At 35.7% G+C, this 15,837-nt stretch overlaps 3 protein-coding genes and 6 non-coding genes across 9 annotated transcripts; 8 read left to right on the top strand and 1 right to left on the bottom strand.

Moving 5' to 3' along the window:
* Positions 1–4,270: 4,270 nt before the first annotated feature.
* Positions 4,271–6,479, top strand: LOC8284972 (putative F-box/LRR-repeat protein At3g28410). The gene is made up of 3 exons (XM_002517942.4): positions 4,271–5,636; positions 5,736–5,921; positions 5,999–6,479. Exons 1-3 carry the CDS (start codon positions 4,512–4,514, stop codon positions 6,236–6,238), a joined length of 1,551 nt encoding a protein of 516 aa, XP_002517988.1. The 5' UTR covers positions 4,271–4,511; the 3' UTR covers positions 6,239–6,479.
* Positions 6,480–6,720: 241 nt separating this feature from the next.
* On the bottom strand, positions 6,721–8,481 carry LOC8284973. The gene is made up of 2 exons (XM_002517943.4): positions 8,018–8,481; positions 6,721–7,616 (listed from the first exon to the last, which is right to left on the bottom strand). The coding sequence occupies exons 1-2, from the start codon at positions 8,370–8,372 to the stop codon at positions 6,919–6,921; spliced, it is 1,053 nt and encodes a 350-aa protein (XP_002517989.1). The 5' UTR covers positions 8,373–8,481; the 3' UTR covers positions 6,721–6,918.
* Positions 8,482–8,698: 217 nt separating this feature from the next.
* On the top strand, positions 8,699–8,849 carry LOC112534665. Its single transcript, XR_003078954.1, has one exon. It is a non-coding gene; the product is annotated as a small nucleolar RNA snoR134 (small nucleolar RNA).
* Positions 8,850–9,140: 291 nt separating this feature from the next.
* Positions 9,141–9,226, top strand: LOC112534664. Its single transcript, XR_003078953.1, has one exon. It is a non-coding gene; the product is annotated as a small nucleolar RNA U36a (small nucleolar RNA).
* Positions 9,227–9,296: 70 nt separating this feature from the next.
* Positions 9,297–9,388, top strand: LOC112534660. Its single transcript, XR_003078948.1, has one exon. It is a non-coding gene; the product is annotated as a small nucleolar RNA Z223 (small nucleolar RNA).
* Positions 9,389–9,484: 96 nt separating this feature from the next.
* On the top strand, positions 9,485–9,600 carry LOC112534667. The gene has a single exon (XR_003078956.1). It is a non-coding gene; the product is annotated as a small nucleolar RNA Z278 (small nucleolar RNA).
* Positions 9,601–9,687: 87 nt separating this feature from the next.
* On the top strand, positions 9,688–9,805 carry LOC112534666. The gene has a single exon (XR_003078955.1). It is a non-coding gene; the product is annotated as a small nucleolar RNA Z278 (small nucleolar RNA).
* A 117-nt stretch (positions 9,806–9,922) lies between these two features.
* On the top strand, positions 9,923–10,028 carry LOC112534663. Its single transcript, XR_003078952.1, has one exon. It is a non-coding gene; the product is annotated as a small nucleolar RNA snoR97 (small nucleolar RNA).
* Positions 10,029–10,871: 843 nt separating this feature from the next.
* LOC8284974 (external alternative NAD(P)H-ubiquinone oxidoreductase B1, mitochondrial-like) lies at positions 10,872–15,328 on the top strand. Its single transcript, XM_015718418.3, has 10 exons — positions 10,872–11,048; positions 11,600–11,864; positions 11,997–12,203; positions 12,399–12,649; positions 12,780–12,999; positions 13,211–13,315; positions 13,975–14,238; positions 14,348–14,469; positions 14,821–14,940; positions 15,057–15,328. The coding sequence occupies exons 1-10, from the start codon at positions 10,969–10,971 to the stop codon at positions 15,142–15,144; spliced, it is 1,722 nt and encodes a 573-aa protein (XP_015573904.3). The 5' UTR covers positions 10,872–10,968; the 3' UTR covers positions 15,145–15,328.
* The last annotated feature ends 509 nt before the right edge of the window (positions 15,329–15,837 follow it).

The following is a 15,837-nucleotide window of genomic DNA, read 5'->3' as shown; positions in this document are numbered from 1 at the left end:
ACAATTAAGAGTCCTCATACTTTTGCCAACAGATAATAAATTGGATTTAAACTCGGGTAATAAAAGAATATTAGGAATATTTTTATGCAATATTTGAGAAAAGCCAAAACCAGAAATCTTAGCTTCATTGTCGTTGGCAATGGTCACATGTTGAGAGTGGGTAGGAACAAAATTGTGTAATTTTGTTGCATCCCAAGTCATATGATATGTTGCTCCAGAGTCAATAATCCAATTTTGAGAAGCATTTAATGATTTATAATTTTTAGAAACCGAACCTGACCCACGGGTTTGCTGGAGCTGAACAATTGACTGAAGTTGGGAAATTAAGTCTCTAAGTTGAGATTGTTCAATAGGGCCGGATCGAAAATCGTATTCGGATCGAGTGTGCTGGGCGGAGTGAATGGGACTCGGGTCACTGTTTCTGGGTCGAGTCGGGTCGATGTAGGTTAAAAGACACCAACCCGTTACTCTCATGACCCGTTTCTCTTATTTCTTCGTAACACTTAGGGTTCACGACCCCAAGGCCGCCAAACCTCCTCTTCTCTTCTTTCTCTCTTTTCCCATTTCTGCCTCTCTCGCTTCTGCCGAGACTTGGCCGTAGGCTGGGATGGAGGTGCCAGCAGCGTTCCTGAGCGTGCCCCTGCCTTCCGTAGTGGTCGCAGCTCTCGACGCTTGCGGGTGCTCCTCTCGCTCGACTGGTCTTACGAAGCTGTGAGGGATTGGCGATTTAGGCTCTGTTTTCTGTGCTGTCAAAGCATTGGACCCAGCCATAGTTGCTCGTCTAGTCTCTTCCTGTTGGATGGTGGCTATGACGGCATCTATTGGGGGAAGTTGGCTTGACAGAAGAATTTGAGACCAAATGGCCTCATAACTTGCATCCAACCCGCCGAGGTAAGTATAAACCAGGTCTTGTTGTGCTCTTTTCCTTAATTCTTCTGGGTCAATGGTCGGTGGGAGGTAGCTTTGCAATTCCTCCCATTTGGTAAGGATTTCTGTTGCGTAGCTTGTGTTCCTTGCTTTATTTGGGCTAATTCCTACTTTAGATTGAAAATATGAGCATAGTTCTACTCATGGCCGTAAAGGCCTTTAACTTTACTCCATATTGCCTGTGAGGATTCCAATAGCATGCACAACCGTGCTATCTAAGGCTCCATTGTGTTAGTGAGCAGCGACATGACCAAATAGTCTGTCGTCTCCTCAATTGCCTCCAATTCTTCCTTTGTTAGTTGTCTTAGATTGGTTGGTTGAGGTCTGCTACGGGTCCCTGTGATAAACTCCAATTTCTTCCTGCCACTTAGGCTGATGTAGACTGACCTCGGCCATTCAAAGTAACTTTGATTGCCTTTCAGTATAATGTTGGTTAATTTTGTGATATCTGTGTGAGACATGGCAGTAGAAACTGCTTCTGTATTGGTTTGATTTGGTAAGGGAATACAGGATTAAACCTGCTCTGATACCATATGAGAATTTGTAAGATATTAGTTTTATTGATCTGTGATACTATATATTAGTATTCTGAGATTACATGAGAATTAAGTATCCTATTATATACAAAATTTTAATTGCAACGGTCCTATTGCTATCTCTGTTACATTCCAACATTTTTTTCTAGCTAGAAAAAGGTGGAAGTGGCCCTTCTTGTCTAGGGGAGAGGGATTGCTAATTTTTCTTAATTTTTAGCCTGTAATGATCAAAATAACTGAGACCTTGTCCAACAGTCAAAGACTGTTGATCCTTACTACCAGTCTTTGACTGTGATTGTTGCAGACTTGTTCTTGTTTTGGTATATCCTCAGCAGTATCCTAAATAGATTGTGAAACCTGGTCAGCGGGCTGGCACAGCGGATGGACGCCACACTTGCTTACATTAATTCCAAAACACATGTCAACCGAAAATTCCACTTCATCCCCTTCTTCCAACTCATCCTTAAATCGCCAGCATCTTCTTCATCCGTTCCTTTGTTATGATAATTAAACATCCAGTAGCACGACCAGCTGACATCTTGCTCGATATCACTCGAAAAGAAAGTGATATATGGATTGCAAATCCATTCAAACATTTTGGTTTATTAGTAATTGTGATGCGAGGAAAGGAGAAGCAAGAATCAGAGGATCTTCTCCATGAGTAGGTAGCACGTGTAACGACTCCGATGATGCTAGAACCTCCTGGATCAAGTTGAGGCACGAGTACGGATACAGCATCATCTTCATTTTAATGGCTGAACCATGATGGAATCTCACCTCCTGGTTGGAAGATGCTATATGTACCCCTCTCACATAGAGCCTGCACAGAAAGTGAACATGAGGAAAGAGAAGGAGAAAAAGGGCGTCAGAAAGAGAGAGAAAGGAAAAGAGGCATGCCTCACCTGGAGAGGACACATCATATTAGCTGCAGGTACAGGACTGTTTTTACTTGATCCTTGGATGAATGAGCTATTCCTTCCAAGAGGTTTTTCAGCAACATCAGCTCTTATAGGCTCCAAGTTGAAAAAGCCTGCAATTTCTTTTAAGTTTATGCAACCCAATGTTGATTCCCCCAGAAAGTTTTTTAGATTAATACTTTCCAAAGACGAACAATCATTAGCATGCAAGCCTCTTACAATTAAGTGAAGCTCTGGTATTAGCTTGAAGCCTCTTACACGGTCAAGCTTGGGAAGGCAACCAATATCAGCTGTACAACGTAATATTTTTAATCATGCAGCCATTTTGTTGTAGTTATTACCATCTTCCACCAATCCAATGTGATGATGAAAAAGTGAAATACATAAGAGAATTGAGGAAAAGAAAGATTAAAAGCATTGTTAATAATATGAGAATGTAGGGTCCCGCAAATAACAGTTTTATTTTAATTTGTATAAAAATGTGTTACATAATTTCAAGATGTCCAGTGCATTTTCACTTTAGCATTAACTTCTTGCAAGATCTAATATAATAAATATTAAAATTGATAACTACATATCAATAAATATTAAATATCATTAAAAATAAATAAATTTAAATATCTATTAAATTATATCAAAAATTAATGTATTAAACTAATTAAATAATTTTATAAATTTAAAAAATAATCAAAGTGTACGAGTATAAATATATATTTAGCTATAGATTTATTAAATTTTAATTAATAGATGAGTTTTAGTAGAGTATCAATTGATTATCCACAATTGAAAAGACAGTGTCTTTTGTCTCTCGATACAATAAATATATATCAAGTATCCAAAAATTTGTAAATGAGATAATAAAGATCTCTTCTAACTTATTTAAAATTTTAAGTTCAAACATTGAGTATTATTAAAACTCTTAAGAAAGTTTTGTATGATACTCTTTATATATATATATATATATATATATATATATAAAATACATCTCAGATCAAAATAAATAAATAAATATATATATATACACTAATTTATGAAATCTAAAATTTCTTTAATATTATATTCAATTTTTATCATATTAAATTTTTATTTTGATATGTGTACTTATTTTTATTAAAGTATCACTATGACGCCATATCATTATAAATTTATTTTCTAATTATAGACAATTAAATGGATATTATTTTAAATAATTTTTTTATTTTATATATTCTTTTACTTATATTAACTGTCAATAAATTCGTATATAATTTTTAATTATTCATACAAGTAAAAACATATATATTGATCTTATAATTATTAAAGACTAAGGATTAAATTTTAAAAATAAATAGAAGTTTTTAATAAATAAAAGTGAGGTATTTGATTGATAAATAATTAAATATTATGCATAATTGACTAATATAGTATTTAATTATGTTAATAAATTATTAAAATTAAATAACATCAATATTTATAGGTTTATTTATATGGTATTGTTCACCTGCATTAGAATGACTCTCTAATTATTTTAATAAATTATTAAAATTAAGATAATATTAATTTAAATTATATATATACACGCGTGCGCGCGTCAATCCCTGTTGGCTGGTAGCGTACTGATAAGAATTTCCACAATTAAAAGCACCACATAAATCAAACGGGCCATATGGAATTGAGTATTGGTTATGGCCGTTAGATTAAGTGTCTCGACGGAGAGTTGTATGGTAGAAATTCAAAGTTGATTAGGCACATTTTGTGTAAATCAGTTAGTCAGAGTCTGTTGTAGAGAGCAGACGTGTCTCGTGCTTATTGGATATCACGTATTGTAACGATGGTTGTTGTTAATCTGATAGACTCTCTCAACTGGGTAAATCTTTTCCATCTTTCTCTCTAATCTTAGCCCTATCATAATCTAATAAGCTTTTCAATTATATTCTTACCCATAATCTCATCAATCAATCTCCTTTAACACTTCAAACTCGACGAATGAAAGTAGTTATTACATCTTAATCCAATACCAAGAAATCCTAAATCCTGAAGGATATTGATTTCCAACCAATCCTGATCACTTTCGGTTCAGGACTCCATATATATATATATATTCATCCGATGGATCTTCTCTATTCATGAAATCTTTTTAGGTCTAGTAACAATGTTGGTGCCAATGGAAAACGTGGAGGACCTTCTGTCAGAATTGCATGAGCCGATCCTTCATCACATAATGTCGTTTCTCCCAAGCAAAGATGCGGTCAGAACTAGCGTCCTGTCTACCAAGTTTAAATATTCATGGCAATCCTGTCCTACCATCGACTTCAAACTAAAAGGTTATGGTACTGATGAATTTTTGAGTAATGTGCATGATTTTATCGGCCGTCGCACGCTTGGTACTGCAATAGGCAAACTCAAGTTACGTGTTCCCTCATATTCTGAAACGTCAAACAATCGCCTTGATGCCGTTATTGATTATGCAATACAGAATTTCGTTAAAGAAGTTGATCTTGATTTCAGAAATGACATTCCTCAGTTATATCCTACGATGAAAGACCTGTACTTTAGCTATTATCCTTTGCCATCGAGAGTATTAGCTTCTAAATCGATCACTATTTTGAAGTTAAAAGGCTTCAAGATGGCACCACGGGACTTGATCCTCACTTCTTCCGTACTTCGGTATTTGAGTCTTGAGCACTGCACCGGAATGGAAAGCCTCAAGGTCTTCTGCGATCAACTCAGTCTTATACATGTAGAGTCTTGCGTTGGGCCAAAGCAAATTGAGCTGGTTACACCCTATCTGGAAACTTTTTACTTCATTGGGGAAGAAGGATCTCAGTTGGAGTTATCTGAGGATACTTTTTCTACGTGCAAGTCGCTTAAGCATTTAAATTTGGACAGAGTTAAGATTACTGATCAATGGCTTGAAAATCTTGTCTCTGAAGATTTTGCTTTTCTCGAGAATGTCCGGTTGTCTGGCTGCAATACCTTGAAAAAGTTGATGATTTCTCATAGCAACCTCAAGTATTTTGAGCTAGATCAATGTTCTGAACAACTGGAAGAGGTTGAAATTGATGCAAGAAAGCTAGATACATTTGCATGTGGAATTAATTATGGAGCAGTAATGGATAAGCAGCCTATATGTTTGCCAATTCATTCACCATTAGTAAAGGTTATACTGTTATTGGATACGTCTTCTACAACCTCCAATTGGTTCTCCTTTTTGAGAGATGTGCTTTCGTTCTTGGGTCATTGCAGAGAATTAAAGCTTGTTTGCAAATCTGAGGAGGTATTACCATTACATTTTCATCACTTAATTCCCTTACTTGCTTTTGTGTTTTATACCGGCAGTACATTATTCATGCATTTCTTTCTTTACTTGTTATAGGATCTGATTGTTCCTGAAGATATGAGGGGGAGTTTACTTTCTCCATTGCATGACCTCAGAAATCTGAAAGTGGAAATTAATAATCCAATTTCCCAACTCCCAGATTTTGTGGGTAGTTTGCTCTGGCTTGCTCCTCATCCGGACACTGTAACTATTGTTTGTGATTCCGAAGAAAAATCCTTGAAGGTATGCACTTTTCCTAGTTGTGAATTCACCATCAAGCCTGAATTGCACAACTAAACTGTTGTTTCTTCTATTTGCAGTTTAAATATTCTTTGGTGAAGAATGAGGTTAAAGATGTATTCTGCTGCCACTTGAAGCCGATATTATGCTGGCGGCATAACTTGAAAGAACTTACAATGGAGAACTTTACGTGTCTTGAAACTAGGATTATGCACAAGTTTTTCAAAGTACAGGACATGCGATTGGAGACAATTCATTCCACCAATAAATCCAAGAGGAAAAGACCCAAACACGAAGCTGAGGAATTTTGCATCTACTAATCCCATCTTGCTAGTAGGAGCAGGCAAAGATGTGCTAGAGTACTGCTTAAGAGATGATACTCTTGATTGATGAGATCAGAAAGAAGAACATAGCTGAAAACCTTGCTTCGCACTACTTTTTATAGGGTAGACAGGACATGAGAATGAGACAATATTTATACTTGTGTATTATTTTTTCTCAAATTAATTAAAAGCAGGTTATGATGCTATATAGTATTTATAATATACAAGCCTCAGCTGAGCTTGGCGTCTGCTACAACAAGTTTAGTCTTGTGCAAAATTTTACCTCCAGGGACCTATTTCACTTTATATACTTCAGAATTTATCTAATCTGATTACAGTTAAACACAATTGTACCCTTAATGCTCTGCATGGATGATGAGTGCAATTTCTTCAGAAGAAACCACAGTAGAATATTAGTTCAAAATGCAGCAAGGACGGAACTTATGTAACTATGAGGATTCAGTAAACAAAAATCGAAAGAATCATAAAGCCCCAACCTAATTGATACTTCTCTTCAATGTACAATATCTCTTCATTCCCTAAACCTCGTACAATTATTTGAAACGCCAGAATTATATCTAAACTACAGAAAACCTGGCACAGCTACAGCCAGAACCAGAACATCACCATTGGCCAACTCACAACTCCTACAATTTCCACGCAATTGTTTATCATCCTTATACTACCATCCATGTCAAGTGCCGGTACCCAGCCCACTTAGCAGCAAGACGAATTCCAATGGCCAAGGCTGCGCAAAACAATGGTACGGGAACCTTCCGACCAGTTGCCACAACATTAACTTCTTCCTTACCTTCTATGAGCTTTCTTGAATGGTGAGAAATAGCTAGAGCGAGATAAGCAAACATCACCAGAACTCTAACCCAGGGTTCTCCGATGGCAGCTAATACAGCAGCAGAAGGCAAAGCAGATGTAACATGATCTCTCCTTTTAAATAATAGTGAGAAACCATACAGACCCAGTAGAAGTGTCCAGAAGAGTGGCTCAGAGATATAGTTCCTTACCGCTGCATAGCCGATCAGGCCAGATATTGTGAGAAGATATGGTTGACTGGTTATGGAGTTTGGAGCAGCAGCTTCAGCAATGGCAAGAACTGCTGATGACAGCACAATAATTGTAGTCAATTCCGGAACAGGAGCATAAGAAACTATACCAGAATAGTAGGCCCGAACCATGTAGATTAGAGTCTCTAAGAATCTGATCAAAGAAGTGACTGGATCCCCAATGAAATGGAAGATAACAGCCAACAGAAGTTTCAAGAGGTAACTGACAAAACTAACAACTGCCAGTGCCCCGTTTTTCCAATTAGCTAATTCAAATAAGACAGCTCTCCATGCATAGACAAGGAAACCCAGTGCTGCATATTAAATGGAAATGAAAGAATTTAGTTGACAAAATTCTAGTGTTAGGTGTAATTGTTTGAAAATGATAATGTAATATTCCTTTATATTCCAGCACTTATTCTAACATGGTCCTGAAAAGGAAAGACTTAAGTGAGGCAGAAACAAAACATATTAAGAAGATGGTTTTCATGCCCAAGCAACACAATTAAAAAAACAGCACATGTATCATGAGAATTTAGTTATCTGTAGTTACTGCTGAACAAAACTAACATCATAAAGCTATGCTCACAATTTCCAACACTTAATCTTGAACTTTCAAATTTCAGAAGAACAAATCAGCAATTTCTTTTTATAACTTCAACTTATTCAAAATCAGCACAAAGAGTTAATTTGAATAATTTAAAAAAAAAAATACCTATAAACCAAGGCCATCTAACAGGAGGGTCAGGTGCTTCTTTGGTCAAATACCTAAATCTTTCAGGCATAGTGCTCTCTCCTCTAGCCAAAATTTCAGCATCATCATTATCATCAACAACACTGTTACTCCTCTCTCCTTTTCCTGCATTCAAGCATAAACCCAAATTTTTATTGTTAGAATATACAAAAAGCCCAAACCTTTCGTGGGTGAATTTGGAATTGGAGAGTTGGGTTTGGATTGGTAAAGAGAAAGGTGAAATTGGTTGCTTATGGTTTCTAAGGGTTAAAGAAGAAAAAGATGGGATTTTGAAGGTAGAAGAAGAAGAAGAGAGAGTAGCGATTGGCATCGCCATAGCTAACTGTATTAGAGATGTTTTTGCAATTATCAGTTTTACATAGTTTTAATTTTTCACGCGAAACGTTGGCGTTTTATTGACAGAATGGGTTTCTAAAAAATGGATGAACCGGCCCACTAATTTTCTGACCCGGATAGCTGACCTAAAATCAGGAACTAGGGTTTTTAAACATCTCCCCCTCTATATAAAGCAGCAGAGAGGCATTGTTTAGCATCATCAGCGGTCCTTACAAATGGAGGAAACAGTTTAGGGTTCTTAGGTAAGCAAATACTTTAGAAAGGTTGTTGCTATCTGATTTGGCTTTTGTATTTGGGTAAATAGATCTGCACGTAGTCTCCCGGGCTTCTCTGAAAGTAAATCAATGATTTTGAAAGCCCCAATACTCGTGCTAAATCTTTGCCGTTTAGTGTTGCAGTTTAGCTCTTGTACCTTATTTTTTCACGGCTTATCTGTGTCAAATCAACGGCCAAATTTATATCTATTCTGGTTTTAATTTTTGTATGGTATGTGTTTGTTGAAATGCCTCTCTACACCTTTAGCTTGTTTTCGATTTGAATTAATATGGGAAATAAAGCTAGTCATAGAGGCATATATCCAATGTTTGCGGTGTTTCACGTGGAGGTTTGTTTTTTTTCAATAGTTTTGCCTCTAAAGTCATCCGCTATATGTCTTTCATTTTATTTTCATTTTTGAATTTCTACTGGTTCGGTTACTGATAAACAAAGTTTTTTCCTTTCTGCGTGGTGTGATTTTGACTTGTGTTGTTGGCAATGATTAAAGATTTATCCGCGCTTCTGAGAGATATCAATGAAGCACAAAAGAAATATGGTTGAATTTCTTGATATGAGCCAATCTAAAGCTTAGCCAAAATCGTTATTTATTTAGTTAGTTACTTTGGGTTATGTGTGGATAATATTGTGAAATTGGCAGTGATGATCTAAACACAGCTTTAAATGCCAGTTCTGCTTCAGAAAATTCGTGATTGATAGAGCTGTTATTACTCTGAGCCCTTGTTTAACATCAAAATTTCGGTTTTTGTTTGAAAGGGTTAGTGTCAAAAAGACTTTAAAAACGATTAGTATGTTTTCTTGAAATTGTTTACAATTGGTGGTGAGGATGAGCTATCCATGTTGTTGAGGTTTAGTTGATCCTAAGTCCCTGTCTAAGGGAGAACCTACTTGGGATCACTACATTCATTTTTGAAATTACCGGAAATCTCTGAGCTTCAATGTTAGCAATTTGCTTTTTTTATTTATTTATTTTATGAATAATGGATGTTGTTTGCATGTTTAATGTTGTGTGAAAATGAGAGGCCTATGATGAATTAATCCGAATTATTATAGGTGTAGTGGAGCCAAGCCCCTGCTTGTCAGGGAGAACCTACTTGGCAGAAGCTACATTACAATGACATCAATGGATTTTACTGAGGCTAATTGAATTTCTTTAGTCGTTTTATTATGCAATTATATATGATCAAATCTCCACCCATGCGATTTACGTTTTCATCTGCTCTTTTATGCAATTGAGTTATAACTATACCCTTGTACCTTTCCTCATGGGTTTAGGGTCTGAAAGACTCAGACAGTTGGTGTTGTCATCAGCTTCATCTCTATAATACCCACGAGATAGGAGTTAAATAACAGCACTAAATTTTTGTGCAACAAACTAATCTAGATGTTACTTTTGATCTTCTGTAATGATCTGTTTTGGGTTTCGTTTGTTCTTGTTAATTATATAATTGATTTTTTATTTCTGATTGCAGGCAATGACTTATCCTCCTGTAGAATTGAAATTTCTTGAAGAATATATTTTATTGAACAAGTGTAACATTCTTTTAGGTTGTATAAAAAGAAAACTGTAACCGGATCCTCTTGTACAGGAAGGTGTTGGCAATGGAAGTTCAGTTGTATTGAACTGTTGTAAATTATAATGTGCAATTAACAAAGTTAAAAGGGTTACTTGTTCAATCTTGTACTGTCTCTTATCTCTTTCTTAATGGTGATATTATCATTTCTTTGTACACCGATTGTGGACGATCAAGTAGAATTGTCGATTGTGTAAGTGATATTTTAACGCAATAAAAGAATAATTTTTAAATATTAAGAGTTAATTACTAAGGCTCAAATACTTGTATTTTTTTATGAATTGTCGATTGTGGAAGTAATATCATGTCTTTTTATAAGAATTTATTATATATTATAATCAGGGTGACTTTATTTTTACAGATTGTATTATTTTTAGTGTTCAAGGAATCTTTGAATCAAAATAAGGAAGAGGAATATGATGTTATCCACATGTAATATTTTATCCTCTTATTTGATATTTAACTTACTTAAAGTCTTCCCTAAGCTCGTATCACTGTACTAATTATATAATTCTATAAAAAGTGTTGGATGGGCTTTGGCCACATAAGGCTCTCCATATGTAAGAACAGTCTCTACAGACAGGATAATAATAATAATAATAAATAGCCACGTGTTGCAGTACAATTGCCAAAATTGAGCAATTATAGGATGATTGGCACCGACATCTTGTTGTAGTTTGAGAAGGTAGAACTTGTAGACTGTAACTATCAGCTCTGCTTTTGGGTAAAATGGAGATTGCTTCCTTTTTCAAGAGAGTTTCACAAGGCTACTCTTCTTACTCCAAGCTTCTTGTTCTCTTCACTGTCAGGTTTTCTTTTCTATTTCTTTACCTTTTTCATTTCTTTGTTTTTTCTGTTTCTCTTCTTGGTTTCTGCACGAAATGCATTTAACTTGATTTGAAGTGATCTACTAATTCTTTGTTACCTTTTTCCTTTTAATTTTCTGGGAATAAAGGCAGCTAAGAGTTCTAGTGATTGTGGTCAAGCTATAAAAGAGATGAGAGCTCTAAAGTTTGCTCTTATTGCCTTTCCCTTCTCTTTCTTGACATGAAAGAGAAGAAAAGATTGAATTTTTGGAAGATGTTACTGAATAAGAAGTAACATTCTTTTATCATTTCGGGAAAAAAAGATTTTTGGTTAATTGTTAAGACAAATTCAGTGTTTACTTGGCTTTGACTTTCTCTTTTCATTTGGCTCGAATATCTTGATTTATTGTTTTTAAATATTTTTGTTAAAGAAAATAACTTTTGTTAAGGTAGAATAACTTGAAATTTCTAAAATTTAGATCCTGCGTGCTAGATCATGTCTACTTTAATACATTTTTGTGGAGATGAAGGTACATTTTCTTGATAAATTGCAGTAGCGGTGGTCTAGTAGCATATGCTGAAATTGGTGCATCTGCTGCTGAAGTGACTCAAAGTGAGTGCAAAAAGAAAAAAGTTGTGGTTCTTGGAACAGGATGGGCTGGTACTAGCTTCCTTAAAAATCTGGATGTTTCTTTATACGATGTTCAAGTTGTCTCACCACGAAATTATTTTGCGTTCACCCCATTGTTACCTAGTGTCACCTGTGGAACAGTTGAAGCTCGAAGCATAGCAGAGCCGGTCCGAAATATTATAAAGAAGGTAGACGAGAATAGACAAGTGGCAATAAAATTTACATGATGGTTCTAGCGCTGCATGTGTCATGTACCTTGCTTGAAGATTAGCCATTTCTGACATTTTTATTGTTATTGCATTTCCATTTCATGCTAGCAGAGAAATGGACAAATTCAATTTTGGGAGGCAGAATGTATTAAGATTGATGCTGCAAATAACAAAGTGCTCTGCAAGTCTAATTTTGAGAACAACATGGTGGGGAATGAAGATTTTTCTGTAGAATATGACTACTTGGTTATAGCAGTGGGAGCACAAGTGAACACTTTCAACACTCCTGGTGTTAAGGAGAACTGCCATTTTCTAAAGGTAGGTCAATTAAGTACTACAATGGAGATAAGTGGCAATCTTCTTCTATCCGTAATATTGATTATCCACAGATTCCTTGTTTGACTTGCTCCTATTGAAGTTCTATGGCATGTACTTAATTTATTATAAAGAAATCTTGCATGAGGAATTCTGTTCTTCTCTGTATTCATGGAGAAGCTCTTGTATTTGAATCAGAACTTGGAAGATGCTCAAAGGATCCGCAGGAGTGTGATTGATTGTTTTGAAAAGGCTGTTCTCCCTGGCCTGACTGAAGAAGAGAGAAGAACTAACCTCCATTTTGTGGTTGTTGGAGGAGGCCCTACTGGTGTGGAGTTTGCTGCAGAGCTACATGACTTTCTTCAAGAAGATCTAGTCCATATTTATCCAACAGTTAAGGATCTAGTGAAAATAACTGTAATCCAATCAGGGGATCACATTTTAAACATGTGAGTATATGGCTTAATTCTTATCTCTTTATCAAGCTTTTAAACATGAGTCATTCTTCAGTATTTGAACACATTTGTTCAAGAGGTGATAGATTCAGCCTTAGAAGGATGTTGTGTTTTAACTGTGTAGGTTTGATGAGAGAATCAGTTCATTTGCTGAGCAAAAGTTTCAAAGGGATGGGATCGAAGTTCGAACAGGATGTCGAGTTATTAGTGTTTCAGATAAAGAAATCACCATGAAGGTCAAATCCAAGGGCGAGGTTTGTTCTGTACCGCATGGATTAATTGTATGGTCTACTGGAGTTAGCACTCTCCCAGTTGTCAGGGATTTCATGGAGCAAATTGGGCAGGTTTGTTGCAGATTGCTTACCCTAACTCTTGAATTTGTAAAAGTTTACTAGTGGGTGATGGTTTCTTCTACAATGTCTTGTATTTATATTTGTGTTATACTTGCATCAATAGCTTTTATGTTTAGATTGTTTTGCTTATCAAATTTACGAAATTTATGGGTAAGCTTTATTCAATCAGCTAGTCCACCATAAGTTTTGTTATATTTTGCAGGCTAAAAGACGTGTTCTTGCAACTAATGAATGGCTTAAAGTTAAGGGATGTGAAAATGTGTATGCACTTGGGGATTGTGGTGCAATCGATCAACGCAAGATCATGGTTTGTGATCCTATTGCTGGTGTCTAATTTTTGCATTTCCTTTCAGTGCTAAAATTTATTATTTTTCGGCATTCTGCACCCGAGGTGCATTTAGTTGTCTTACATGAGACTCGGGATATTCCTCACTTTGATAGATTGTGAGGAACTTGGTCAAGATAAATTTTGATTTGTCTTGTGTTTTTTGTGGATCAAGTTTTATGACAAAATGGTGCACCTAGAGCTGTAATTATGCATAAGAATTCTTTGCTTTGCATGTAAATGGGAGAACAAGCATAAAATGTAAAATAGTATGTAGCTTTGGTATATGGATTTCTTTTTTAAACCTGGTTATGTAACCTGATTAACGACATGTCTATTAAACTTTGGAAACAAGCTTTCTGAAAACTGAAATGACTCATGTCCAGTCCTGGACCTCTCTAATTTATAGCTATATAATACTAGTGTAACTGAAGAATTGACGTGTGCTAATATCTGACTGTTAATCATTGTATCAAAGAGTGATGAAATACTTTAGTGGTCATTTGTGACCTTACTGGCTAGTATTTCACCTTCCCAAACATTTGGTAGTTTTATCAAATTCTTGATTTTCTAAGCTTAATCTTGTATCTGTTGCAAAAACTGAGAATCACTTTTTATGTCATGGAATTTATTGTCTTTAGGAGGATATTGGAGCTATATTTAAGGCTGCAGATAAAGACAGCTCCGGTACCTTGACAGTTCAAGAATTCCAAGATGTTATGGATGACATCCTCGTGAGGTACCCTCAAGTAGGACTTTATTTAAAAAGCAAGCATCTTTTGGGCGTGGCAGATTTGTTGAAAGATTCTGAAGGGAAAGACAAAAAGGAAGTAGATATTGAAGGCTTTAAACAAGCCCTTGCTCATGTAGATTCACTGACCAAAAGCTTGCCTGCAACTGCACAGGTATATATCGTTTCATTTACTGATTGGAGTATGCTTCTACTGGAGTCAACTGATGTAGCCAGTAAGCATGATATGAAACCTGTTTTAGGCATAACCCTCTTGTTTCCAGGTTGCCTCTCAGCAGGGCACATATCTTTCCAAGTGCTTCAACCGAATGGAGGAGTGCAAAAATAATCCTGAAGGTCCTCCACGTTTTAGAAGTTCTGGGCGTCACCAGTTCCGACCCTTTGAGTATGATATGTGCTTTGAAGTGCTCAATTCTTCTCCTTTTAAATGAAATATTATATTTTGTATAATGAAATTATAAAGCTGATTTTTCAACTTTTGACAGTGTTCTGTCTTTTTTGCTCCTTTTTCAAAGGATTTCTATTCCATCTACATCAATAGCTCTTTCCATATTATTGTGCTAAAACTACGGTTCTAACTGTTCATCTGCGAAAATAAACACAATCATCTTTGAAATGCTTTTAAAATTCCATCTCCATGATAAAGTATTGTAACCATTGATGCTAGGACTTTCTCAAATTACTTCATGGTCATTTGCTTCCTTTGGCTCTTACTATACTGGAAATTAATTGGAAGGTACAAACATTTTGGGCAATTTGCTCCTTTGGGTGGAGAGCAAGCTGCTGCGGAACTTCCTGGAGATTGGGTTTCCATGGGTCACAGCACCCAATGGCTCTGGTATTCCGTATATGCAAGGTAATGATCCACTACTCGAAGCATTCTTTTGTATATTTTTAAGCTGATGGAATGAGCATGTGAATGATATCCTGTATCCACGAATTCGATTCAACGCGACTATTTCTTTCATTCAGCAAGCAAGTTAGTTGGCGGACGAGGATGCTGGTGGTCTCTGATTGGACTAGGAGATTTATATTTGGAAGGGATTCAAGCCGCATTTGAGGCATGAAACGAATGATTCTTGTAAATAAACGTGAGGCAGATCGGTGTTTTTCTAATCAGTTGCAGTGTTATCACTTATCAGAAACATAACATAAATTTAGTTATTAACTTATTCTGTGCTTGTAAATTCAGAGAATAGACTCCCTTTGCATGTATGCATAGTTGATATGGCTTGCCTTTTCTAGTTGATAACTAATGGTGAATGAGCAAGAACTTAAAATGTGCCACACAGAACCTGTGGAATATCTATGTCACTCTACTAGTGACCTGTTGAAAAACCATAACCTTTCATAATCCCATGCTGGATAGCACATTGTGGCAAGTTTTCATTTTTAATCCATTAACAAGTTTGAGTTAGCTATGGATATGAATGATGAAAACCAAACAGATTGTTGGAAGTTCCTAACTCTCTGGCAAAGCTTGTTTCTACACTCAGAACTGTCCATTCATGTAATTATATCATTTAATAAGAAAAGCTAAATATTTATATATATGGTGTTATTTGTGCATAACAAGTTGAAAAAGTCAATAATCATGGTTAAGTAATAATAAAAAAAACCCCTAAACCAAATCATTAAAATTGATAATTACGAACATGTGAGAAAAGATCATCCAAATAATTACCACATTTTAGTGAAATGCCACTTTTTTTTCCCAAATAGTTGGATAAAATATTGTTGGCATTTAATTTGA

This window comes from Ricinus communis, chromosome 7 (genome assembly GCF_019578655.1).
Source record: "Ricinus communis isolate WT05 ecotype wild-type chromosome 7, ASM1957865v1, whole genome shotgun sequence".
In the NCBI taxonomy this organism is placed as follows: domain Eukaryota; kingdom Viridiplantae; phylum Streptophyta; class Magnoliopsida; order Malpighiales; family Euphorbiaceae; genus Ricinus; species Ricinus communis.
The sequence above is the reverse complement of the archived record's forward strand: the minus strand, read 5'-3'. Positions and strand labels throughout refer to the sequence as shown.

Excerpts from the sequence above, each read along its gene's own strand:
- LOC8284974 (XM_015718418.3), top strand. The coding sequence starts at position 10,969 with ATGGAGATTGCTTCCTTTTTCAAGAGAGTTTCACAAGGCTACTCTTCT. Across the intron at positions 13,000-13,210 it reads TCATGGAGCAAATTGGGCAG|GCTAAAAGACGTGTTCTTGC; the intron begins GTTTGTTGCAGA and ends TATATTTTGCAG. Across the intron at positions 14,941-15,056 it reads TGGTATTCCGTATATGCAAG|CAAGCAAGTTAGTTGGCGGA; the intron begins GTAATGATCCAC and ends TCTTTCATTCAG.
- LOC8284973 (XM_002517943.4), bottom strand. The coding sequence starts at position 8,372 with ATGGCGATGCCAATCGCTACTCTCTCTTCTTCTTCTTCTACCTTCAAA. Across the intron at positions 7,617-8,017 it reads TAGATGGCCTTGGTTTATAG|CACTGGGTTTCCTTGTCTAT; the intron begins GTATTTTTTTTT and ends TTTAATATGCAG.
- LOC8284972 (XM_002517942.4), top strand. The coding sequence starts at position 4,512 with ATGTTGGTGCCAATGGAAAACGTGGAGGACCTTCTGTCAGAATTGCAT. Across the intron at positions 5,637-5,735 it reads TTGTTTGCAAATCTGAGGAG|GATCTGATTGTTCCTGAAGA; the intron begins GTATTACCATTA and ends TACTTGTTATAG. Across the intron at positions 5,922-5,998 it reads CCGAAGAAAAATCCTTGAAG|TTTAAATATTCTTTGGTGAA; the intron begins GTATGCACTTTT and ends TTCTATTTGCAG.